Source organism: Eriocheir sinensis, unplaced genomic scaffold, assembly GCF_024679095.1.
Source record: "Eriocheir sinensis breed Jianghai 21 unplaced genomic scaffold, ASM2467909v1 Scaffold598, whole genome shotgun sequence".
Taxonomy (NCBI): domain Eukaryota; kingdom Metazoa; phylum Arthropoda; class Malacostraca; order Decapoda; family Varunidae; genus Eriocheir; species Eriocheir sinensis.
Window position 1 is genome coordinate 252,501 of NW_026111940.1, and position 27,987 is coordinate 280,487.

At 43.8% G+C, this 27,987-nt stretch overlaps 1 protein-coding gene across 1 annotated transcript; it reads left to right on the forward strand.

The window, feature by feature from the left end:
• The first annotated feature begins 1,910 nt into the window (after positions 1-1,910).
• LOC126993289 (uncharacterized) lies at positions 1,911-7,510 on the forward strand. Its single transcript, XM_050852247.1, has 2 exons — positions 1,911-3,340; positions 5,565-7,510. Exons 1-2 carry the CDS (start codon positions 3,056-3,058, stop codon positions 6,072-6,074), a joined length of 795 nt encoding a protein of 264 aa, XP_050708204.1. The 5' UTR covers positions 1,911-3,055; the 3' UTR covers positions 6,075-7,510.
• The last annotated feature ends 20,477 nt before the right edge of the window (positions 7,511-27,987 follow it).

A 27,987-nucleotide genomic window follows, 5' to 3' on the forward strand; every position in this document is an offset into this window, starting at 1 on the left:
TGCATCACCGCAACGGGCGTCTCTTCCCACGAGGCGCCACTCACAATTGCCGGGTCGGGCTGCCGCTTTCCCTGGGTCCGGTCGCGGTCTACTGGAGACTATGGGAGGTGTATTGGACTTTGTACCTTAACATGTTTACATTTACACTTTTGGTTGTTTTGATCATATTTCCTTAGAAACCTGTTGAAGGTATAATCATACTTGGACTCGATTAAAGTAGTTGCCGCCATTCTCCTGGTCTCGGTCAGTCCTATAACCATCTGAACCTCCTGGCCTTGACAAAGATATTCAACAGAATTTCGACCCTCAAATTCACTGACAATTGCATTAATTCTTTCATCTACTTGCCTATATATCTTCAACTTGACGGGTGGATATTGCCCTGCGATCAGCTGCTCGTAATATAGATCTTTTCCGCGTTGGACTTTTTTTCAAACAATCAATAAATTTCCAAACAGTAAGATGTTGCATTTCAGGTTCATTTTGAAGTTTTCCATGAGCAGTTTCTGCGTGATTGTTTGTCCTGTCTTCGTCATTTATGGAGAGTTCATAAACGTTCCACATTTCCTGTGGAAAAAGTGGAGCACGTCTGCCAGAAACATTACGGAGCATCTAGAGAAACATAGCTTAATTCACGACTCGCAGCATGGGTTCAATAAAGGTAGGTGATGCCTCACCAATCTCTTGTCCTTCTACAATAAAGTATTTGAGGCGGTACATAGAGATGAAAAGTATGATGCAATTTATCTTGATTATAGTAAAGCGTTTGACAAAGTTCCTCACCTTCGACTGCTGCTTAAATTACAGGCTCACGGAGTAGAGGGTAAAGTTTTGAACTGGGTCAAGGGATGGCTTAGCATTAGGGAGCAAAGAGTGCAGATCAATGGTAAAAGATCTGACTGGGGCCCCACAAGGTTCGGTGTTTGGTCCACTTTTGTGTATTCATATCAATGACTTAGATACAGGAATTAGTAGTGATGTCAGTAAGTTTGCTGATGATACCAAAATCAGAGTAATTGAGTCGGATCAGGACGCTAGTATTCTCCAGGATGAACTAAACAGATTGTATGACTGGGCGGACAAATGACAGATGGAGTTTAATGTAGGGAAGTGCAGCATTTTGAGTGTAGGTAGGAACAACCTCTTACAACTATTGCTTAAATGCACTCCCATAAGCAGGTCTGGGTGCTAGAGGGACCTAGGGGTCCTAGTAAGCTCTGATCTCCATCCAAGGGCACAATGCATTCAAGCTAGAAATCGAGCAAACAGGGTACTGGGTTTTATTTCAAGGAGCAAAAGCAACAGAAGCGCCTAGGTCTTCCTCAAACTATACTTAGCATTAGTTAGACCTCATCTTGATTATGCGGTTCAGTTCTGGTCACCTTACTATAAAATGGATATCAAAATGTTACAATCGGTGCGGAGGAGGATGACTAAGATGATTCAAGGATTACGAATTGATTGATTGTTTAATATAATAACTGGCTCCGCAACAGCCGGGGTCATATGGCGCCGAAGAACGTATTTATAATAGGAATGACTATCTATTTATAATCTGCCTATATATAGCATAGTAGTATGAAATATAAAATAATAAAACTAAAGGCGGGTTTGATAAAGCTACTATAGCAAATGGAGAAGGCCAGCTTTCTCCATAAAGAGTAGTACCTCATGTCCCGGGGCTAGACACATCTCCCCCACCATCAGAGATAGACAGAACCTGTCATCTTCATCTCGACATAAAGAAATATATCGCAAGGGTTACGAAACTTGCCATACGAGGAAAGACTCAAACAGTTAAACTTGCATTCTCTAGGATAGGCAAAGGGTGCGTGGAGACATGATTGATGTTTATAAAGGGATGAAGGGATTTAATAAGGGGGATATTCATAAGGTTATGTCGGTAAGAGAACCGGGTAGGACACGTAGTAATGGGTTTAAACTGGATAAATTCAGATTCAACAGGGACATAACAAAAATTGGTTTATTAACAGAGTGGTAGATGAGTGGAACTGGCTGGGCAGTCATGTGGTTAAGTGCCAATACAATTGTCACATTCAAAAATAGATTAGATAAATTCATGGGCAGTGATATTAGGTGGGGTTAACGGGAGCTTAGGTTCAAAGGAGCTGCCTTGTACAGGCCTACCGGCCTCTTGCAGACTCCTACGTTGTTATGTTCTTATGTTCTTTTTTTCTTCTGCCAACATTGTTCTCCTCAAACCGGCCCCTCTCAAGCAGATGCTTTCCAGAGAGCGAAAGACGCCCTCGCCGCGGCAGCCCTCCTTGCTTTTCCAGTTCCCGGGAAGCCTCTCATCGTCATCACGGACGCCAGCAACATCTCCATTGGCGCTGTTTTGGAACAAATCACCCATGGCCAGCCACGCCCTTTGAGTTTCTTCAGCCGCAAACTCATTAAGGCTGAAAGGAACTACTCCCGCCTTCGACAGAGAACTTATCACTGTCCACCAAGCCGTCCGCCATTTCCGCCACTTCCTGGAGGGTGCAACCTTCACCATCCAGACCGACCACATGCTCTTGGTTCACGCCTTTACTAGACAGACGGACGCCTGGTCCCCACGACATCGCCGGCACCTCTTAGCCATCTCCGAGTTTAACTGCACCTTCAGACATCTGCCAGGCAGGAAGAACCCCTTAAGGCGCGTCCACACTAGCGGGCAATGCCCGCGGGCAGAAGCGAGATATTTGCCCGTTGATGTTTTCTCCGCCTTTGCCCACGGGCAGATGAGTAAACTGCCCGTGATGATAGTTGAGCGATTTCACCGGGCACTGCCCGCTGCTCCCGGCAGTGCGTCTCTGCCAGACATACGAGGTTACGATAGGAGCTGTATTAGAGCTATGATGTTCAGTTTGTCAGGGATTTACACAACGTCCACATCAGAACATCATGGCTAGCGCTCCGCCAAGCAAGAATCAGTGGTCGAGACATACAATCCTTCACCTAATTGAACTGTATCGGCAACACCCATGCCTATGGCAGGTGAAAATGGACAGAGACAAAAAAACGTGCAGCATTCCAGAGTGTAGCAAAAGAAATGCAAGATGTAAGTGTGTACGCAACGGTGGATGAAATTAGAAAGAAAATCGACACACTACGCAACCAATACAGACGGGAACTAAGAAAAAAAGAAAAGTCAGAGAAGTCGGGGGCTGCAACGGCAGACATATACACACCAACACTGTGGTGTTTTGATTCACTGTCGTTCTTAAATGATGGTGATACAATAGGTACATCAGTATGTAGCATGGACCTCAGAGAAGGTAATGAAGCTGGATCTGCATCGGAGATACTTACACAATCTGATCATGAGGTGCGTATACTATAGGCAAGAGAGTTATCTATATCAGTGGTTCTTAACCTCGATTCGATCGAACCTCGGGGGTTTGGTGAACTAGCAGTCTGAAAGGGTCCTCCGAAACAGGTTTACCCTTTAATTTTTAGCCTTTTTTTTTAATATTTGTATTCATACATTAACATGTTATATTTGAGAGGTTCAACTAGAGTACAAATTTTTTCTTTAGTGTTCTCTGGCTATGGAAAGGTTAGAAACCACTGATCTAGAATAGTGATATTTGTGTAATTACCATGATTTTTTTCCTATGAACAGTGGTGGTAAGTTGTCAATGGTCCGATGAACACGAAGATACATAAAATAACTAAAAATTGTGTCAAAGTAGATTTATTTCATATTAAGGTCAGATTTAGCAAATAATTTTCAGAATTTATCCTTTATTGTACATCCACAGCATTTTTTAGATGACCCCAAATTCTTAACCACCGATAAAGCACCTTCCAGTCATTATTATGGTTAAGCACTGTCTTGTACAAAATGTAGTATATGTTTCATGCCAGATGTAAAAGATTTAAGAATATCGTCATTATAAACTCAGAGAGAGGGAGAAAGATAGATATAGAGATATAGAGATAGATACATATATATAGTAGATATAGAGAGATTGAGAAATAGAGATTTAGAGATTGAGATATTAATAGATAGAGATTTACATATATAATGAGAGAGAGAGAGAGAGAGAGAGAGAGAGAGAGAGAGAGAGAGAGAGAGAGAGAGAGAGAGAGAGAGAGAGAGAGAGAGAGAGCACGATCACTGGCTGATATTCATCGTGTCAGGACATAGGGCCGCAACAAATGACAGTGTGGGTGTTGAAAGTCCAGGGAGCAAATTACTGAGTACAAGACTATTTTTCAATGGGTGGGGGGATTTGTGTTGCGGTCAGCTGTCGTGATGTTCCTGGCTTCGATAATGGATGAAGTGGCGTGTTGTCTGGCGGCGACCGACTACTGCCCGTTGCTACCGACCAGCCAGGCCGCGCGCTCGCTGTCTCGGCCGCTTCCCACCACTTGAGCCCGGCTGACACCTCCCTGCCACTTCAAGGTAGGCAGCCGCCCACTGCCACTAGAAACTGTGTGAGTGTGACCCACCCGAAGTACACGGTGCAGAGACTGACATTGTGGGTACTGTCTCGTGATTGTAGAGTTCACGTTCGCCATCCAGCCTAATCAAATTACTCAAGGGAAGGATTATTGGTTTGGCAAATTATAACAATCAAGCCTGATAATGATTAATTTATGTTTCTTTATTGTAAAGAAATGTAGACGTGAAACAACAAACCCATTCACATGCATATTAAACAAGTACAAAATAGTGAACCAGTACATGGCAACATGTATACATATTTTACAGATCCAGTTAACACTCCCAGTGTGGCACCAGTATTACTAGGTAGCCATTTGGTCCTGCCAGGCTAATGAATTTTCTTCCAAAAAGTATTCCATGTACTGTTCTCTGACAAACTTGGCCTCATGAGTTGCGTTCCGTCCCGCTCTCTGCAGTCCAATCAGTCCTGATTTTCCTCTCCATTCACCAGGGGCAACAGTCCTTTGCAGCAGGTCCTCCGAATCCAAAGATCCGTCAGGTTGTGTGTACTGAGTCACTTGGTCTCTCCTGAGGAAGTTATGCATACACGTGCATGCGAGTACAAGTGATACAACCTTGTCCGGATGGAGATTGATTGGAGAGTGGAAGATACGAAACCTACTCGCAAGTATTCCAAATGCATTTTCCACAACCCGTCGAGCCCTACTTAAGCGGTAGGAAAAAATCCTTTCCTTATGGCTTTGTTGGCGATGTGGAAAAGGTTTCATTATGTGGCGTTGTAAAGGAAATGCGTCGTCTGCCACAAAGACAAACGGTAGTATCCTCTCACTATGAGGAAGAACTGCATCATCTGGCAGCCCTGCAGTGCCATTTGCAATATGGCTACTCATAGGACTGTTGTCCCACACACCGCCATCAGACACCCTTCCATTCCTACCCACGTCCACATAGATAAACTCAGAGTTAGCATCGCATATGGCCATGAGTACTATGCTGTGACAGCCTTTATAGTTATAATAATAGGATCCGCTGCCAGGTGGAGCCCTTATGACAATATGCTTTCCATCTATGGATCCAAGACAATTTGGAAAATTCCATCTCTCCTCAAACCCATGAGCCACATGCTTCCAGTCCTCAGGGGTTTTAGGTGTCTGTGGAGATGTACAAGGGGATAGTTATTATAATTGTTATGCATTCACCTTCATTATTTTATCAATCTTTACCTCTTCAGATCTACAACGATCAACAACTACTAGAACTTTTGGAAGAGTCTGATGATGTAACACCTCCAGTTACCACGTTTATCACACCTACTGCAGCGTCTATTTCTACCCCAGTTAGTACGAGTACATCCTCTTCTACAACAACCAAAACGAAGAAACGAGCATCAACATCTACACCATCAACAAGTGGCAAAAGATCTTCGAAACCAGTTTCTGATGACACAGACAGCATCGTACAAGAAGCTTTCCAACAGCTAAAGGCACTATCGTCATCCAATGACAACGACGGAAATAGTGATTTCGGGAATGTTGTAGCTAATGATCTTCGACAGATGTCTAATGAGAACAAAATATATGCTCAAAAACTAATAAATGACATTCTCTTTCTAGGGAAATTAGGTAAACTTTCATCGTCTACGATGATTGTGGAATAGTAAGCAAAGTTAATGCTTCAAGGTGTGCCATAACAACAAACAATCATTATTACATTATGATCCCCTTCTAAGAACATAAAACCTATGTTTCCCTTACTGATATACATATTTTTGTTATTCTGTTACGTAATATTAGTTGTAAATTAATGAAGAATAAATTATACTAACATTAAATTGTGTGCCAAACATTAGCTATAGATAGGGTTTTGTATACCACATACGTTTATGCAATATGTAATAATAATAATGACAAATAATATAATTCGGTTTAATTACTGGTGTCTTGAAAAACAAGTAGTATGACAATTTGTTTCAAATACTGAACGTACGTATAATAAATTAATATACGTGTACAAGTGTGTTTGTATAAACAAGTTACCTCTCCTTCATAACTGTATGTAATCGTGCATTAATATACATCCTATTACAATTTACACTAATGAGCGTACGAGTTCGGATTTCAGTTAAACCTCACGTGACTACATACTAGTGCAGACTGTCAAAGTCAGCTGATCGTATCGCCTCCTCCATCCATATCAATCCTTGATCACTTTTTTAACATTATTTAAGTGTGTGGCGCAACACGGTTGTTTATGTAAGTAAAATACATTAGTACGGGGGCCTATATTAGATTTCTTATCCTAAAGGTATACCTCACTGGTATAAAGACCTATTACCTATAATGAGTACTAGTAATATATGCATACTGTCTTGAAATGGGTAATTTCACTACAAATATATTCTTACCTGCAGGTAATCCTCCTTCAGCACTTGATATATAGCATCACATGTTTCAGGTATTATCTGCGACAAACTCTGCTTAGAAATTCTTGAGGTGTACTGCAGAAATGTGTAGGAACATCCGTGACAGAGATACAGGAGGGTGGCCTCCAGTCTAGCTTCTGCTGTTATGCTGTCCCTCAGTCTGGTATCCTGTTTCTCTATATATGGTTTGACTTTTGCAAGGAGTTTATAGAAAGTACTTGGGTCCATTCTCACATAGTTTGTGAACTCATTTATATTTTCAGCTTGCAATTCACGAAAAATCGTAGCATTACTTCCCAACTGTTTTCTATTAGTTAGCCAGTCTTTACACCACTTCTTTTTCTCCACTTTGTCCTTTTTCTTTTTCAGGGACAGACCAAGTATAATGCGGTCCTTCTTGCCTCGCATATTGTCGTACCGCACAGTTTTCTGCCTGGCTGCACGGCTGCCCGCCTCTGACTGGGCCAGGCAGGCGTTGCTGTGTGGACGTCAGTTTCTGTGTGCGCGGCGGGCATTGCCCGGCACGGGCAATGCCCGCCAGGCTTTGCCCGCTAGTGTGGACGCACCTTTAGCCGACGCCCTCTCCAGAGTTGAGATAGACTCAGTTCAACTGGGATTCGACTACAACATCCTTGCCATGGAGCAGCAACGGGACTCTGAGACGACAGCGGCGAGAACATCACTCACAGCCCTAAAGTGGAAGGACGTTCCCCTGGGTGATTCCGGTACCACCATCCTCTGCGATGTCAGCATCCCTTCGCCGTCGCGTTTTCGACCTTGTCCACGACCTGTCACATCCTTCACGACGAGCGACAACACGACTGCTAACACAAAAGTGCGTGTGGCACGGCATCTCCCGCGACGCGGGAAACTGGGTTCGGTCCTGCTTTTCCTGCCAGAAATCAAAAGTCCACGGACACACCGAGACGGGCCCCGGATCATTTCATCAACCTCAGAGACGGTTCGCCCACATCCACGTGGACATAGTGGGTCCCCTTCCTCAGTCAGCAGGACACCGTTATCTTTTCACCATCGTGGACCGATCTACCAGATGGCCTGAAGCGTTCCAATGCCCGACGCCACTTCAGCCTCCTGCACCGCGGCCCTGCTCTCCGGATGGATCGCCATATTCGGCGTTCCAGAGCACATCACATCCGACCGCGGCACCGCCTTCACGTCGCAGTTATGGGCGTCCTTGGGACAGCTGTTGGGTACAACAGTCCACCACACTACAGCCTACAACCCTGAAGCTAACGGCATGGTGGAGCGACTTCACAGGACCCTCAAGGCGGCCCTAATGTCACGATGCGACAGCTCAACATGGTCCTCACAGCTTCCCTGGGTCCTCCTCAGCCTTCGAACTACCCCAAAGGAGGGCCTCGACGTCTCCCCGGCCGAGATGGTCTTCGGCGACCCACTCGATGTACCCGGCGAATTCTTCCCAGACGCCCCTACGAGCAACGACATCAACCGCTTCAAGAGCATTGTCGGGAAATTCATCCCGTGCAAACAAACATACAAGACGCCAGATCACCGTTACGTCCCCTGAGATCTACATTCTTCAAATCATGTCTTTCTTCGCACCGACGCCCACACTCCACCCCTCACCCCCTCTTACTCTGGCCCCTACGAAGTCATCCAAAGACAGAAGAAAGCTTTCCTACTTTGTATAAAGAGCAGTGACGACTGGGTCTCCATCGACCGACTCAAGCCAGCATACCTTCGAGACGACGACCCCCCTCCTGTACGACTCTCCAGGACGGGCCGTCCCCTCTCCCGTGCAACGGGACGTTTTTGCTGAGGGGGGAGTATTGTAGCGGGCTTCACTACGTACAAACACAATCACAACGCGAGGGACGCGGAGTCTATGCGCTAGAGCCATGCTGATCTTGTAGTACCCTGTAAATAACTGTATATATATCTCACTAATAAATCAGTTGCTGTCTCACCATCACCGTGTTTGGTTCTCCCTCTCCTGAACCAAGAAGTTGGACTGCCTGAAGTAGCACCTGCTACACAGGCAAGCTACCACGGTAGGTGGTGTCGCCGACCTCGCTTCAAGCCCCGTCACAACGACAAGGTGACTCCCTTTCGACGGGGTACCAATCTTGGTATCATCACTACTAATTCCTGTGTCCAAATCAATGATATACACTCGGCCCTCGATTTAACGGACCACAAAATCTAAATGGACAAATACCCAGCAACGGACAGGATGTCTGTTGCTGGGTAGATTTGTCCGGTGTGACACCGGCTTTAGAAACGTCAAAACCCTAAAATAATAACAATATCACAGAAAGTGATATTTTTCATCAAAACTGCTTGCATCGCCTCCCTTAAGGAGGTCGAGGAGGGTGAATCGCCCCTCCCCCCTCCCATTAGGTAGGTTAGGTTAAGTTAGGTTTGGTTGAATCTATTTAGCTCGCGGTCTGGGGCGGCGGAAATACGAAGTGCGGGACGGGACATGGCGGCGGCGTGTGTGGTCCAATTCGTGGGCCTGTGTTGCTAGAAATATCTTTTTGCAAAAACAAGTCGCGCTGCTGTCCACCACGCATGCGTACGGGGGGAATACACAGGAGGAAAAACATTAATTTATATATTTTTTTTCAATTAGTGTGTCCACTTCCGAGTGTGAGTGGTGAGTGAAATTAATAGACAGTATGCATGTTGAACCTGTCTCTGTGAGCTGCGGCTGCAGCGGCAGGCGGCAGCGAGTGCAACAGCCATTGAAAAGTCAGTCATTTAATTATTTGTGACAGAAAAAAATATCACATTATTTCATAGCACACTGAAAACTGAAAAAAAAAAGTTTCGTTTGCCCATGCGAGACTAGCACACTTGTAGAATTTTACCCATACGTGTAAATAGTTACCCCCCCCCCACCCCCCGCGCGCAGGGCCCCACTGTCAACCCTTGATCGCTGGAAGTCCGACAAAACAACACGTGTCAGCGGAGCGGAGGCAAAGGTGGAGATGGCTTCTTCTGGAGTGTTCTATGGGGCTAGTTAGGCTGTGCCTGTCTTACGGCACCAACGCAGGACAGGTCAAAAGAAGAAGCGCGGTTTGTTTTGTTGGTCCTCTAGCGGAGCTCGGACAGAGAGACGGGACGCCACCTATACAGAAAACGTGCAGACAACATACACAATAAAAGAACTATATACCTACGTTTATTATTAGTTTTTTCGGTACCATTTTACGTTTTTTTTAACAGTAATTTTATTGTATACCGGTATTTATCGTATGTATTTTCAGGCAACGGACTTTTTCAAGCAACGGACCACCCTCCCCCCCTTTTAATCCGTTAAATCGAGGGCCGAGTGTAAATGATAAAAAGCAGTGGACCCTGCACCGACCCTTGAGGGACTCCACTCGTAACACTGTCCCATTCAGATTTTTTACCATTGATTTGCACTCTCTGCTTCCTATCTCTAAGCCACGCCCTGATCCAGTTCAAGACTTTCCCATCTACGCCGTGAGCCTGTAACTTTAGTGATAGCCGGTAATGAGGGACTTTGTCGAACGCTTTACTGAAATCTAGATATGGTATGTCGTAGTTTTCATCTCTGTCAACCGTCTCGATCACTTTTGTGCAGAAGGACAACAGACTAGTAAGGCAAGACCTACCCTTCGTGAACACATGCTGTGAGTCATGAATTAAACTATGCTTTCATTGTTTTTTTCCTCTCTCTCTCTCTCTCTCTCTCTCCTTTTTCTCTTTACTTTTTTTCTTCTTCGGTTTGTTTGTTAGTGTGTGTGTGTGTGTGTGTGTGTGTGTGTGTGTTGAGAAAATGGTCCCCTGGAAAGCTATGCGTTTCATTAATCCAGCCATGTGTAAGAACATAAGAACATAAGAAGAACATAAGAACGTTGGAATCTGCAGGAGGCCGGTAGGCCTATACAAGGCAGTTCCTTTGACCCTAAGCTCCCGTGTATCTAACCCCACCTAGTGTCGCTGTCAATGAATTTATCTAATCTATTTTTGAATGTGACAATTGTATTGGCACTCACCATATGACTGCTAAGCCTATTCCACTCATCCACAACCCTGTTGGTAAACCAATTTTTGCCTATGTCCCTGTTGAATCTGAATTTATCCAGTTTAAACCCATTATTTTGTGTCCTCTTACCAACAAAACCTTATGAACATCTCCCTTATTAAAGCCCTTCATCCATTTATAAACCTCGATCATGTCTCCACGTACCCTTCGCCTGTCTAGAGAATGCAAGTTTAACTTTGAGTATTTCCTCGTATGGCAAGTTTATCAAATCCTGAATCATCTTAGTCATCCTCTGCACTGATTCTAACATTTTGATATCCATTCTATAGTAAGGTGACCAGAACTGAACCGCATAGTCAAGATGAGGTCTAACTAATGCTAAATATAGTTTGAGGAAAACTTTGGCGCTTCTGTTGCTTACGCTCCTTGAAATAAATACCAGTACCCTATTTGCTCGATTTCTATCTTGAATGCATTGTGCCCTTGGACGGAGATCAGAGCACACTAAGACCTCTAAATCTCTCTCGCACCCAGACCTGCTTATGAGAGTGTCATTTAAACAATAGTTGTGAGAGGGGTTGTTCCTACCTATACTCAGAATACTGCACTTCCCTACATTGAACTCCATCTGCCATTTATCCGCCCAGTCATACAATCTGTTTAGTTCATCCTGGAGAATACTAGCGTCCTGATCCGACTCAATTACTCTACCGATCTTGGTATCATCTGCAAACTTACTGACATCACTACTAATTCCTGTATCTAAATCATTTATATAAATATTAAACAAGAGTGTTTTAGACCCTTCTTTTCTTGTATTAAATCAACTCTTTTATCACTCATTAATTACTCCATAAATGATCTCACCGTCTCGTATCCCTGGTAGCGTGATCCGGCTTAAGTTGTTATTGGAGACTGGTATTCGGGGATAAACAAGGGAAAAAGAAAATATACATTTATTTAAAATTAAATGAAAGTAATTGCCTTACGCAATATTCTATGCTCAGACGATCATAACACTGGCATATTCAGCAATGGATGCAACATATGACAAACGACATGTCTTAAACATAATACTACAATATGTGCTCAGTTGTTGCCAATAATAATAACACTCGTCGTTCCACAAGCAGTGGTTTGTATCTCTCTGCTTACATCACAATCATTATGTACTCTCTTCACAAAATCCTAATAACACATTCCTGTAGTATAATCTACTACAAGTCATGGAAACACATTATTTTACCACACCCAGTGGTTTTACCTTTGCTTTACATCGCAAACAAATAATCACAATCCTGTCCCACTCACAATCGTACTTCACATCTCCTACATTATAATCTCCAGGACAATACAGTCGGTTTCCCTTAGATTCTCGAATTTCTACTCACGATTAAGATCACAACAGCCATCCTCGGCTGAGTGAGTAGCAGGTCTGCTTGAGGCGAGAACCAAGCTCGGTCTACTCATACCACTGATTTCTAGGCCACATTTTTCTTTGCTTTAGGCGGACTTACATCCTTGACACGCCCTTAATTCTTTACATAACCAATGGCCAATACTTCCTGTCACACCCATCTGCTCGCTCATTATGTTGTATTGTTTTACTTCTCCTGCTATTCGTGAGTCAGTCTTAAGACACTCCCTCAGTGATTTTTCTGTTAAATTATTGGCTCATAACATGTCGCCACGACTGACGTCACGGGTCAGAGTCTTTTTCAATGGTTGTTCACACTTTCTGACCACGCCCACTGGGTATCTGTTTTATGTATCTGAGTCTGGGTATCTGTTTTCCTTTACCCTCGTTGTTTCCCCTCTTTTGTACTTGAGATGTTTACACTGTTATATATGTCACCCTTCTTGTTAGTGTTTGTCCTGTCAGATGTTTACACAGTTGTATATCTCTCATTCCTCTCTGGGTATCTGTTTTTCTTTATCCTCGTTGTTTCCCCTCTTTTGTACTTGAGATGTTTACACTGTACTGTTATGGCTATTCCTCTTGTTTGTTCGTTTTCTGGTTCCTGACAAGTGGACCTAATACCGAACCTTGTGGGACCCCACTCGTAACACATCCCCAGTCAGATATTTTACCATTGATTTGCACTCTTTGCATCCTATTGCTAAGCCACGCCTTGACCCAGTTCAAAACCTTACCCTCTACACCGTGAGCCTGTAATTTAAACAACAGTCGTTGGTGAGGAACTTTGTCAAACGCTTTACTAAAATCAAGATAGATTACATCATAATTGTCATCTCTGTCTACCGCCTCAAATACTTTACTGTAGAAGGGCAAGAGATTAGTCAGGCATGACCTACCTTTCGTGAACCCATGCTGTGAGTCATGAATTAAGCTGTGTTTCTCTAGATGCTCCCAAATGTTCCTGGCTATTATGGACTCCAGCATCTTGCCTATAACCGATGTTAAGCTAATTGGGCGACAGTTTGAAGCACCCGACCTGTCCCCCTTTTTGAAAATCGGCGTCACAGTAGCTACTTTCCATAAGCTGGGCACATAGCCAGTATTTACCGACATCTTAAAGATGTCGGCTAGTGGGCCACTGATTACATCATCTAATTCCTTTAATACCCTCGGAAATATCCCGCCAGGACCTGGCGACTTATTCCTCTTAAGCTTATGTATCTCATCCTGAAGTATTTGCCTGGTAATGATTATATCCCTCAATTTATCGCCATCCCCGCCCTCGTACACTTGAACCCTTTCCGGAATAGTCGTTCGATCCTCTTGTGTGAATACTGAAAGGAAGTAGTCGTTCAACAATGTGCTCATATTTTCGTAATTTTCTACTAGCTCCCGTTTGTTTTCAGCGGTCCAATTTTCTCCCGTGTTTTTGTTCTATACATCTGAAAGAAGCCCTTAGGATTACTTTTCGCCTCATTTGCTACTTTGATCTCATATTTTTTTTTTTTTTTTTTGCTATCCTGATGTTTTTCTTTACTTCTCTAGATAGTTCGACATACCGGCCCCTGAGATGTGTCTCACCATTCTTTATTTTCTGATAAATTCTCTTCTTTAACCCTATCTCGTGTTTTAGTCCACGAGTCATCCACTTGGGGTCATTGTTTTCTTTTCTAAGTGTTCGTTGTGGTATATGCTGCCCTTGCCCCTCTACTATTACTCTAACTAAATTATTGTAAGACATTTCTACCTGGTTCTCCTGGCTCTCCAATCCACAGTTCTGGCCCCCATGTATCCCTAAATTATCCCAGTTTATCTCTTCAAGATGTCTTCGAAGCCCCTCGTAATTTGCTCTTCTAAAATCTGGCACTAACACTGGGTTTGGTTCGCGGGTTACCGCCCAGTCTAAGCTAAAACGAACTAACTCTCCGCCCACCTCCAGCTCATGTAGCAAGTTTCCATTATTAGTTAGGACTAAGTCTAATATGTTATCCCTTCTGGTAGGCTCAGTAACTACCTGCTTAAGGAAGTTATCTTGTATAACTTCAAGAAAATCCTCGGCTTCCAGGTCACCCACTAGGTCTTCCCAGTCTATATTCCTATAATTAAAGTCCCCCATTGCGCAGACATTTTTACTCCTACTCGCCCTGCCAATCTCCTGTAGTAATATACTTGTGTCCTGCCTGTTTAGATTGGGCGGCCTGTATAGAACTCCTAGATAAGGGAATCAGAGACCCCTCCCTCTTTTAGGCCACGGCCACACAGGGAGCAAGAAAGCGAGCGAGAGCGAGAAACTTTAATACACTTTAAGTAATGGAGGTGGCCACACTGGCAGTGAGCAGGTAATGGCGAGAAAGCGAGCTGGTAGGCGAGAAAGCGAGAAGAGTTGACGATTAACTTTTCTCGCTTTTCTCACACGAGATTGCTCGGTCAGAAGGAGTGACATCACAGACATGTTTCTATATTATTTGCCGTAACTCAACTCATACACTAGATAGGACATTAAGGTTAAAACCGTTAAACGCAGTAGTGATTGAAGAACCCGAATATGTTTGTGAAAACTTAATAAAATAGAAACAAAATAAATCGTGACGAGTGGAAATTAAAGAATCACTCCGTAATGTTTATAACACATTTTACATATAACTACCTGTACTGTATACGCCTCCGTGGTCTAGTGGTCAGCGTGCCTGGCTTCTACTCCACGGACCCGGGTTCGAATCCCGGCCCGGGCAGTCGGCGTGCAGATCACCCAGCTGTTCATCCTCCCTCACGGGCTGGTCGATAAATGGGTACCTGGGGAAACCTGGGGAAGGTAAACTGTGGTAACCCGGATGTCACACTGGCCCTGTGTCCCGGGGTAATGGGCTCCCTCCCACCATAGGCTCAAGGGCCAATGTTACGGAGATGAGCACCGATGCCACGCGCTGCTACAGCGTATGCCCCCAACTTTACTTTTACCTAAGACCCCCGCCACACAGGCGAGCGACGTGTGTGCGACCTTTCAGGGACAAAAAAAAATGGCCAGGTCGCAGTGAGATCGCCGAAATTCAGAAAAACTTGCTTCTGTTTAACAGTTCCGGCGACCTTTCGGCGCTCTCTCGGCGACCTGAAATGGAACTTTCGGACAATTTCATGGCGATCAACGGCGATCCCTGGGCGACTTATGCGCCCTCTCAGCAACCCTGCTGCGCACTCTGTGCAATCAACGATTATTGACGGCGACCGCTGAGGCACCATTCAACGATGCTTGGGCGACGTAGGCGACCCCCGAGCAGTCTTTGGGTGCTGCTTGGGCGACAATGGCGACTGCTGAGGGACCCTTCGGCGACCAGGTGCTTGTTATATATATGAGGTCCTTCTGCTTCTCTTCCATCAATCTGATCTAGCTCCACTGAAGAAGAAACATCAACAAATGGTCAAGATTCCAAGATGAACAAGCAAAGTCTGCTGCATGCTGCCCACCTACAAGGTCACCAAGCACTGATCCTAAACCAGATGGCCATTGCTGTGATTAAGAGGAGGATGAAGAAGCGCCAAAGAAGGAAACAAAGAACCTGGTGGGTCCGCCATGACTGACACAACAGAGAAGGGTACAGTTCGGGGACTGCAGTCAACTAATGAAAGAACTGAGGTTGGAAGATGAAGGTTCATTCTACAACTACTTCCGCATGGAGCCGGCGATGTTTGACGAGTTGTTGCAAAGGGTAGGCCCAAGAATCACGAAACGCAAAACCAATTGGAGACAAAGTTGGCTGTGACCCTCAAGTTCCTTGCTACTGGGGACAAGTACCCTACCCTCCAGTATCATTATCGAGTGGCGCGTAACACAATCAGGAAGTTTGTGCCGGAAGTGTGCCGAGCGATTACGAGAAGAGTACAAGAATGAGCTTGTGACCTGCCCAAGAACCCCTCAAGAGTGGCAAGCTGTTGCGGAGGACTTCAAAAAGAGGTGGAATGTCCCGCATGCATGTGGTGCCATCGATGGAAAGCATGTTGCAATGCGATGTCCTCCCAACACAGGAACCCTATACCACAACTACAAGGGTTTTTTCTCCGTGGTACCCCTCGCCTTGGTCGATGCAAACTACAAGTTCCTCTGGGCTGATGTTGGTGGCCTGGGTTCGATGTCTGACTGTCAAATCTTCAATGAATCAGAATTGAAGCAGTGCCTCGATGAAGGTTCCATCTATTTCCCCGATCCTGAACCACTACCAAATGATGACACTGACACACCATACGTCTTTCTAGGTGATGACGCATTTGGCCTGAGGACCTACATGATGAAACCGTACTCTGTCAAGGGACACAACAATGAACAACGGATCTTCAATTATCGTATTCCTCGTGGATGACGTGTGGTGGAGAATGCGTTCGGCATTCTAGCTCACCGATTTCAGCTGCTCATCACTACGATGCGGTTGTTGCCTGCAGCGGTCCAGGATGTGCTGGAGGCGTGCATCTGTCTTCACAACTTAATGCGCGACAGATATCCAGCTCTTCAGGATGCCGCAGTGGATCAAGAGGATGGGAATCGTAACTTCATCTCTGGAGAATGGCGACAAGAAGCAAACATGAATGAGGTGGAACAAGTAGTTGGATCCAATCGCGACACAAGAGCAGGGAAGCGGCAGCGAGAGTATCTCAGGTTATATTTCAGTAGATCAGCTGGCTCAGTTCCTTGGCAGGACAGAATGATTTGAGTTTAAATATTGTGCTTGTGGTTTTGTGCTTCATGACTAGTTGTGATTATTTGTACATTAAGGATTAAGGATTGAAAGTACATTAACTCAGGACTTGTACTTATATGTTTTCTGAAATATTTGTTGTCGTCGTTTGAAGTTGTGATTATAATTCTTATTGAATGTATATTGTAATTATGATAGTTATGTTTGTTATCCAAAACAAAAACAAAAAAAATATTAATAACTAATTCAATGTGCCTGATACTTCCAAGAAGGTAAAATGAGAGCAAAAAGTGGTGAAGAAAACATTTTATTATATTTCTAATTTTACATATAATGAAGAATCGTAACATATCTAAACAACTTTATTATAGGATATTAATTTTTCTTCTTAGACACAAAAAATAATACAAAGATTGTTGATGTTGTTGTTATCTAAGAAAAACAATAATTAATAAAAAACGTGTTGATATTTCTAACAGAAAAATAATAAGACTTTGCATACAGTTTTCACAGATATGTTTTTGATTTTATAAGTTTACTTATAAAAGTAACCAATCATGAAAGGTGAGAAAAACTTTATTACAGAAAGGACACATTTCTCGTTTCAAACCAAAAAATACAAAGACAATTTATGCTTATGTCATCCAATATATTTACGAAAAATGCAATCACAGAAAAGAAAAACTATTCTCTGTCATTCGTAGTCCGATCTGCTTGTGGGGTCGTCAGCAGCTCCTCGCTGGCTCGGCGTGGTGCCTCTCCCTCACTGGCATGGGCTGATCCAGGCTGCCCATCCGCATCCTGCAAAGATTCACTCTCCAGGTCACGGAACAGGCTACTGCTGAACCCGCTGAGCCTCAAGGAATCTGGGGTACTGGCCGAGGTAGGAGTCGGGACCGAGCAAAATCGGACCTGTGACTGAGGTGAAGGGGGCGGAGAAAAGTTGACCTGAGGCGACATTTGCTGCAACCAGCTCTGTTCCACCGAGCCCCAGGCAGAGGTTGGAGTAGCTGCTGCTGCATGAGCATCAGGTGGGCGCTGCGTTCCTCAAGGGAACTGAGGAGCTGCTCGTTCTGCCCTGTTTGTCTCGTAACACGGCTGGTCTGTCCTCTTGTGGCTGTTGTGTATCTGGAAGTGTTGCTGACAGGGGTTTCGGCTCTGGAGAATCCTGCATCGCCAGCGTCAGCAGTGTCCCCCGAGGTGTCTTGCACATCACTACCCACTGGGGGTGTACCATGGCGGACAACTGTCGGTGCAAGCTGAAAGTATACAAACTGAACGTTAGTTACTTGAGGACAATTCTTTAAAAATTTCAAACGTTTCAGTGGAATGATATTATTTTTTTTCAATTGCAAATTATGATCATGTGAAGGAATATATTAAATATACAAGAAAAAAATACTCACTCACTAGCGGCCGCCTGTGCACAGCAAGGATGTGCACCCTCAGGAACACCAGGTTGGAGAGGATCCACTTGTCCCTGTCAGTCAGCTCTTGGTCCCCCTGGACTGACTTCTTCATCAACCTTCCCATGTTCTCCTTTTCTGCTTCGGTCAGGCTCCCCACCACCTTGTCCTTCTTGTTCCCATTTGCTTTGTACATGGCTCCCTCCGATAGTTCAGAGTCTGTGGACTCCTGGACAAAACTTCCAGGATCAATATCTTCAGGAGCAGCAGCAGGAGCAGGTGCATTGTGGTCACGGCAGGCACGTGTTGGACCAGCACTTTGGACAGCACCTTCAGCACCTTGGGCAGCAGGACCAGCACCTTGGGCAACAGCTACAGCACTTTGGCCATCTATCGCAGCTACCTCTTCACTGCGGTTCTTGGTCTTGGTCTTGGCACACTTCTTTGTACCTTTAGGCGGCATCGTTCACTTCAGTATCTACAAAGATAATTGAATGTTGTTTCAGTGAGTATGAGAGAGACTTTGAGGTGACTTTCTGTCCTGAAAAAAATATGATAATTAAATAGATCACACGATAAAAGTCAAGGTACATGAAGATTCACCTAGGAAACGGTGATACGTTTTTATCTATCTTCAGCGTAGACAGGCAGAATGAAACAATGCAGCTTGTGTCCCTTTATTTGTAGTTTCTGCCGGTGCCCTGTCAGGACTCTCGATAGTCCCTCAAGGGTCGCTCAAGCATCGCCGCGGTCGCTCAAGCGTCGCACAGGTGGTGCAATGGTTGCTGAATTGTCGCCGCCATGATCTTTCATGCGCGCAATTGGTCGCTCAAAGGGCGCCCAATGGTCGCTCAGAGATTGCCCACAATTCCACCGGCGATCATTTGCGACCTCTGAGCGACCATTGGATGACCTTGGCGCTGGTTGAGAGACCCTTGAGAGACAATCGAGCGCCCTTTCAGCGACCTGCTTCCTCGGCGAACACGCAGCGAATGTTGTGACCATGTTCAAAAACTGACGGCGACCATGGCGAACCACTGCAACCTCCGAACGCCCCTTGAACGATCAAGAAGACCTCTGAGAGACCTTCCGGCGACCAGTGGCGACCTCGCAAATTTTTTGGTCGCTCAAGGGTCGTTCAAGGGTCGCCATTCCTGTGTGAGGGGAGTTTTACCATTTGCAGCGGCAATGAAATGAGTAGTAAAATAAATAATTCCATCTTATAGAGAAAAGCCTCCTGAACACGATGGTGTATACAGATTTTTCATAAAACGCCAAATAAGTGAAGCACAGAACTATTTATAAAAAAAACATTTCACCTCATCCCTCGTGTGCGCCGACGCGCCGACGGGGGTGGGTGCGAGGCTATACTGCTCTGCGGGCTGCGTTGCCATGACAATCCTCGCCTCACCTCGCTTTTCGTGTGGCTACAGAAACTCGCCTTGCCGCTCTTGCTTTTGCTCTCGCTTTCTCGCTCACTGTGTGGCCACGGCCTTACAGTGTTCCCTCCTTTGAGCACGAGACGAAGCATAAAGTGGTCGCGAAAATTTTTAATGGGCTAATTGTCCTATCTCCCGAGACCGTTCGCCTTTGCCTCCTAGATGACGCCACAGAAGCCTCCCTCATTCATCCCCCATTCCTTCCGTCTGTCACTCCTTCACATCGTGTGTGTGTGTGTGTGTGTGTGTGTTCGCGCCTGTTGTTTCCTACTCTTAGGCTGATATCACTCAACGAATAATAATAACGACAACTACAAAAATAATAATAATAACAATAATAATAATGATAATAATAATAATAATAATGTGTGAAGGAGGAGGAAGGAAATACGGGTATGTTTGAGATGAGTTTATTCCCTACTAGTTTCGCTTTCGCTTCTTCAGGGAAACTGAGGTGAACAATTTCACTATTCACAGGACACATGAGACGCCTCGCTTGCTACGCAGAGACAAGGTCGGAGGTCAGGTCACACCTCTCTGCCCATCTTCCGCCGGCTGGCACGGGGGTGTAAACTTATCTGGTCGCCTCCTTCCCACGCCGGCTGCACACACATTTTAGCGGCTGATATGGCCCAACTACGTCGCCAGTTCTCTTGATATTGGTGTTTGTTGCGATGTATAAGGCTTCCTTCACCCTCCTCTTTCTTACGCAGGCCACTCTCTAGATGCACCTCTGCCTTATCCCACTTCGGCAAGTGGCCCTCCCTATCTACATTGTCCACCAGGGCACTAGTATGGCGGTGGTGTCTTACGTCCGCCCTGTGTTCTTTAAGCCTTTTCTCCATGCCCCTGCTCGTCTCACTATAGTAACTGCACTCACACCCGCTGCAGGGTATTCGGTACACTGCAATGTCCTTACTACTCGTTCCTTTATTTTCTTTCAACAGTTCACCGATGCGTTGGCCCCATGCACCGACTATTAGGTAGCCCACGTGATGTAAGGCTTTCGGCAGGGTTGCACTAAGTCTAACGCTGGAACAATCAGGTACTTCCCCCGTGTCTGCTCCCCTCCCGATACTTTCTTTTCCATGATTGCTCTTGCTTTCTCTTGTAACTCAACCAGGAGACCCTTGGGGTATCCCAGCCAAGTAAAAATGTCGTCGATGTGGCGGATTTCCTCATTCCCATATTTCTCGCTACATATACTGAGGGTGACCGGAGCTAGGGAGGCATGTTCAAGGTCGAAGGGAAGGAAGAAAGACGAACTGACCTTCCTGGCTCTTTCCTGTAAGGGCTGCCTCCGACACGGGATTGGGGGGTAAAGGGTTTGACGATACTCAAGGGAGCATCCAGGTAGGCTATGGGAGCACCCTCACTTAAAGCCAAAGGGAGTAGCTACGGCCAGATTTGACGTGACTCACCACTCTCTCTCTCTCTCTCTCTCTCTCTCTCTCTCTCTCTCTCTCTCTCTCTCTCGTTAACAATACTTTAACATTAGTATTCTTCATCATTATAATTGTTATCTATGACTACTTTCGTATCATTAGTACTTCGTTCATATTTTAGAGATAAATAGATAGATAGATAGATAAAGATAGAGATACAGATAGATAGATAGATAGATAGATAGATATAATTTACATAGATTTACATAGAAAATCAGACCACACAGACCCCATGGTCCAGACTAGGTGGTCTGTTCTTAAACCTCAGTGAATCTACATTGATCAGATGGCTCCAAAACTTTGCATTTCAACTCTAGTTAATATTAAGTTGAAGGAAGTGCCGGTCGAGTTTGTTTTTAAAGGAGTCATTCATTCATTCAAAAGATTTATCCTCTTAATTAAGGGAAACGGGCCTTTGCCGCAATGGCGGTCCGGAGTTTAAAGGAGTCAATCGTGTTACACTGGACCACTGAAGGCGGGAGCTTATTGCATTATCGCACTACAACGTTGGTGAAGAAAAATTTGGTGCAGTGTGAATTTACTTACCTATATTTAAGTTTTGTGCCATTAAAGTGTCATCGATCATAAACAATTTAGATTTGTCAACATTGGTGAATCCATTAAGTATTTTAAAACATTCGATCAGTTTTCCTCAGTGGTTAGCACACTCGGCTCACAACCGAGAGAGCCCGGGTTCGATTCCCGGCGGAGTGGAAAAATTTGGGTAGCTTTTCCGATACCCTACGCCCCTGTCCACCCAGCAGTGAATGGGTACCAGGTATTAATCGGGGGTTGTGTCCCGTCTCCTGTGATTTGTTCCCTTTTCCTATAATTCCTTTCCCTTCTGTCTCTCTCCGGCATATGACCACAGATGTTGCGCCGACTAAACGAAACCTTCCAACTTCTTTCAGTTTTCCTCGGAGGCGACGTTAGGGGTGGAAAGCCTCTCGTCGTAGGGTTTGTTGCGCAAGGAAGGGATCATTTTTGTTGCCCGACGTTGAACACCTAATTTAACAATGTCCTTTTGCATGGTGGGGAGACAAAAACTGTACCGCATATTCCAAGTGGGGTCTGACTAAACTATTGTGCAGCGGAAGTATTACGGTTGTGAGGGAGGAGAGTATTTCGCTCTTTGTTTCTTTAAGCAGTAAAAGATATACTTTCGGGTCGGGAACTTTTATTTGTTTTAAGGGATTGGAGAGCTTTTAGGGCTTCATCGGTAGTTATTACAAAGTTAGGCAATGCAGGATAGAGATTTACGTTGTCGTCGTTGGTGTTGATGGTAGTGGTGGGAAGACTGCAAGTATTAAATACCGAGGAAAAGTAATTGTTCAATAAGTTTGCAACGTGTTCGCTGTCAGTCACTAGTTCACCGTCACTGTTTGTTAGAGGTCCAATTCCACTTCTGATCGCCTTCCTGTTGTTTATACAACTGAAGAAGGATTTTGGATTATTTTTACAGCTGGCTGCAATGTTTTCTTCATATCTACGCTTTGCCTGACATACTAATCTTTTTTACTCGCCGCCTGGCTTCATGATCAAGTCTAATGTTTTCGGGGGTGCTGTGCTCTTTCTTTCGCCTGTAAGACAATTTTATCTCCTTAACCGAATGTATAATTTCGCTATAAAAGCAAGGAGGATTTTTCTTAGTGTTACTTCGCTTCTCGCACAATGGGACAAATGTGTTCTGCTGTGTGAGTAAATGATTTTTAAAGTCTTCCTCTACGTTATCATCATCTGATGGTTGTATTTCTGTTAGTTTTTTTTGTCGGATTTCTACGAAATTTGCTGTTTTGAAATTGGGCACCTTTACTTTATTTTCAATCACTGTTGTTTGAGCTCTAATGTCTACGCGGACTAAATTATGATCGCAAAAACGGAGATGTTCTACCGTAACATTACTGACAAGGTTACCTTGGGTCGCTATAACAAGGTTTAGTATGTTATTTTCTCGAGTTGGTTCAGTAACCATTTGGCTTAGGTAATTATCCTCTAAAAATTCGATCATTCTATGTGACTCGCCTTCTGTACCCGACAGTGTCGCGCAGTCAATATGAGGGAGATTAAAGTCTCCTAATATCAGTGAGTCGCTGTTATTGACTGCCTTATCACACTGTACAGAGAGAGAGAGAGAGAGAGAGAGATTAAAAGAAAAATAAGCAAGCTTGAAGGAAAACGAAGAAAAAAAGGAAAGGTAAAGATGGAGAGAATATAAAAGAAAATAGAGAAAGAACGAATGAAACAACCCAGTAAGAGATAAAAATAGAAAAACAGTAACTGAAAGCAAGAAGGGAGTTACGAAATAAAAGAGCAATACAGAACGAGAAAAGTCACAAGGAAAACAAAAAGAGGAGCAGAAGAAAGATTGGGAATAAACGATATATAGAGGGAGGTGATGGGAACATAAGATTTAATAAAGAAATGAAAGAAAATAAAGGAAGGACGAAATAAAAAAAACTACTATGAAAATCAAATGAGAAATAAAAAAGCTAAGAAAAGAAAAAAAGAAAAGGACGCAAGAGAGAAACAGTAATAAAGAAACATAGTAGAAGTAATAGATTAAAATAAAAGTAAATAAAGAGACACTGAAATATAGAAGAAAGAGAATGAGACTTAAGGAAAGAAAAATGATGAAAGAAAGGAAGATTAATATCAAAACAAAGAAAGCTAAAGAAAGATAAAGAAAGCGGGAAAAAATAATAATAAAAACAATAATAGTAATGATGATAATAATGATAATATTAATAATATTATTAATAATAATAAATAATAATGGTAATGATAATAATAATAATAATAATAATAATAATAATAATAATAATAATAATAATAATTATTATTATTATTATTATTATTATTATTATTGGTTATTATAATTGTTATTATCATTACCATTATTATTATTATTATTATTATTATTATTATTATTATTATAATTATTATTATTATTATCATTTTTATTTTTATTATTACATATCGATATCAGTACTGTTATTGTCATTTTTATTAATATTATCTGTTATTATTCTTATTTCTGCTTCTCTCTTTATTTCACATTATTTCAAAATCTCAAGAATTTTTCAACAGCAGTGAACTGCAATAGAAACTGGACTTTCTGGACACTACATACTGGAGTGTTTTAAACCAGGATGAATCATTGTTAATTTGTAGAGTAATTGAGTCTAAACATCCCAAGATAGTTCGCTCACTGTGCCATTCAAATTTATGTGCATGATGTTGAGTTACACCATTTGGGAAAACATACAATTCCTGATGTTGTGAATAATGTCAATGGTCTTGACCTTTTGCTAATTCAGCTTCGAAAAACTGATATAAGAGAGCATAAAACATCTCAGTCATGTAGTGCAGCTACCCTGATTCATTTGGTAATTTCATTGCTAACAGTTATAGAAGATGAGTCTTTTAAACATTTCACTACATTGAAGTTTGTATGTGAGCAGTTTTTTTTTTTTTTTTACAGCAAAGGAGACAGTTCAAGGGCACACAAAAAGCAAACATTAATAAAAAAAAAACCCGCTACTCACTGCTCCTAAAAAGAATCCAAAGAGGTGGCCGAAAGATAGGTCAGTTTCGGGAGGAGAGGTGTCCTGATACCCTCCTCTTGAAAGAGTTTAAGTCGTAGGCAGGAGGAAATACAGATGAAGGAAGATTGTTCCAGAGTTTACCAGCGTGAGGGATGAAAGAGTGAAGATGCTGGTTAACTCTTGCATAAGGGGTTTGGACAGTATAGGGATGAGCATGAGTAGAAAGTCGAGTGAAGCAGGGCCGCGGTAGGGGTGGAGGCATGCAGTTAGCAAGTTCAGAAGAGCAGTCAGCGTGGAAATATCGATAGAAGATAGAAAGAGAGGCAACATTGCGGCGGAATTTAAGAGGTAGAAGACTATCAGTATGAGGAGGAGAGCTGATGAGACGAAGAGCCTTAGCCTCCACTCTGTCCAGAAGAGCTGTGTGAGTGGAGCCCCCCCACACATGAGATTCATACTCCATACGAGGGCGGACAAGGCCCCAGTACATGGACAGCAACTGTGCAGGGGAGAAGAACTGGCGGAGACGGTACAAAACGCCCAGCCTCGAGGAAGCTGATTTAGTAAGAGATGAGATATGAAGTTTCCAGCTGAGATTTTGAGTTAAGGATAGACCGAGAATGTTTAGTGTTGAGGAAGGTGATAGCTGGGTGTTGTCAAAGAATAGGGGATAGTTGTTTGGAAGATTGTGTCGAGTGGATAGGTGGATAAACTGTGTTTTTGAGGCGTTGAAGGACACCAGGTTCTTCTTGCCCCAATCGGAAATAATAGTAAGGTCTGAGGCTAAGCGTTCTGCAGTCTCCAGCCTTGAGTCGTTAAGTTCCTGAAGGGTGGGTCTTCTATTAAAAGAAGTTGAATAATGCAGAGTGGAATCATCGGCGTAGGAATGGATAGGACAGTTCGTTTTGGAAATAAGATCATCAATGAACATCTGATAAAGAGTGGGAGAGAGGACAGAAAGATGTGTGACACCACTTTTAATAGATTTAGGAGAATAACAGTGAGCGTCTACCTCGGCAGAAATAGAACGTTCAGCAAGGAAACTGGAGATAAAGGTACAGAGAGAAGGATAGAAACCGTAGGAGGGTAGTTTTGAAAGCAAAGATTTGTGCCAGACCCTATCAAAAGCTTTTGATATGTCCAGCGCAATAGCAAAAGTTTCACCGAAACGGCTAGGAGGGGATGACCAAGAGTCAGTTAAGAAGGCTAGGAGATCACCAGTAGAACGCCCCTTGCGGAACACATACTGGCGATCAGATAGAAGGTCAGAAGTGGAAAGGTGCTTTTGAATCTTCCGGTTAAGGATTGATTCAAAAGCTTTAGATAGACAAGAAAGTAAAGCAATAGGACGGTAGTTTGATGGATTGGAGCGGTCACCCTTCTTAGGTACAGGCTGTATGAAGGCATACTTCCAGCAAGAAGGAAAGGTAGATGTTGACAGGCAGAGGCGAAAGAGTTTGACCAGGCAGGGTGACAGCACGGAGGCACAGTTTTTAAGGACAATAGGAGGCACTCCATCAGGTCCATAAGCCTTCTGAGGATTGAGGCCAGAGGGCATAGAAAACATCATTTGAAGAATCTGTATAACAGGCATAAAGGAGTCAGAGGGGATGAGTAGGAGGAATATGCCCAGAATCGTCCAGAGTGGAGTTTTAGAAAAAGTTTGAGAGAAGAGTTCAGCCTTAGAGATAGATGAGACGGCAGTGTTGCCGTCAGGACTGAGAGTGGAGGGAAAGATGAAGAAGTGAAGTTGGAGGAGATGTTTTTGGCTAGATGCCAGAAGTCACAGGAAGAGTTAGAAAGCAAGGTTTTGACATTTCTATTAATGAAAGAATTTTGGTTAGTCGGAGAATAGATTTGGCACGATTTCAGGCAGAAATGTAAGTTCATAATTAGCATTAGTTTGAAGACTCTGGTACCTTTTGTGAGCTACCTCTCTATCATTGACAGCACGAGAACAAGCGTGATTAAACCAAGGCTTTTTGCGTGAGGAGTAGAGAAAGAACGAGGAATGTATGCCTCCATTCCAGAACAATCACCTCTGTGATGCGCTGAGCAGACACAGAGGGGTCTCTATCCTGGAAGCACTAATCATTCCACGGGAAATCGGACACGTTCATCCTCAGGTCGTCCCACCGAGCTGAAGCAAAATGCCAGACGCATCGCCTCTTCGGTGGGTCAGAGGGATGTACAGGAGCGATAGGACAGGATGCAGAAATAAGATTGTGATCGGAGGAGCCCAACGGAGAACAGTTTGACAGAATAAGCAGAAGGGTTTGAGGTGGAAGAGGTCTAGAATGTTGGGCCGATCTCCAAGACGGTCGGGAATACGTGTAGGGTGCTGGACCAACTGCTCTAGGTCGTTGAGGATAGCAAAGTTGTAGGCTTGTTCACCAGGATGGTCAGTGAAAGAGGATGAAAGCCAAAGCTGGTGGTGAACATTGAAATCTCCTAGGATGGAGATTTCAGCAGAAGGAGAGTGGGTCAAGATGTGCTCCACTTTAGAATTCAAATAGTCAAAGAATTTTACATAGTTGGTAGAGTTAGGTGAGAGATAAACAGCACAGATGTATTTAGTAATAGAATGACAGTGAAGTCTTAACCAGATGGTGGAAAATTCAGAAGAGTCAAGGTCGTGGGCACGAGAGCAAGTGATGTCGTTGCGCACGTAGGCGCAACATCCAGCTTTGGATTGAAATTTAGGAGAGAGATAGTAGGAGTGAACAGAGTAGAGATAGCTGTCAGTAGCCTCAGAAACCTGTGTTTCGGTAAGGAAGAGAAGGTGAGGTTTAGAGGAGGAGATGATGTTCCACAGAATGAAAATTAGAGCGAAGACCGCGAATGTTGCAGAAATTGAGAAGAAAGAGGTTCGAGGAGTTATCAAGACACCTCTCAGGTCGGCAGCCAGAAGGGAGTCCTCCTGGGGAATTTGTGGTCCCCAGTCAGGGACTCCGAGGCTTGGTGTTGAGCCATTTGAAATTTTGAATTTGGAAAAAGTTGTATATGTTATGTGAATGTAGTGTTGTGTGGATAAAGAGATGATCTGTCTTTAGAGAGCATGCTGAACTAATCTCATGTGTTGGTGAGACAATAGGGAAACGGTTAGTGAGGACATGGGAATGGTCTTTGGAGGCTTCAACTCCTTCTCACCTCCCATATATACCTCACCAGGTGACACTGCGCCACGTTCGGTAGGTGTCTTCCTACCTAC

Bases quoted from the DNA above. Each gene is read 5' to 3' on its own strand.
- LOC126993289 (XM_050852247.1), top strand. From the start codon at position 3,056: ATGCAAGATGTAAGTGTGTACGCAACGGTGGATGAAATTAGAAAGAAA. The intron at 3,341-5,564 runs CTATAGGCAAGA...CAGGGGTTTTAG, and splicing joins CTGATCATGAGGTGCGTATA to GTGTCTGTGGAGATGTACAA.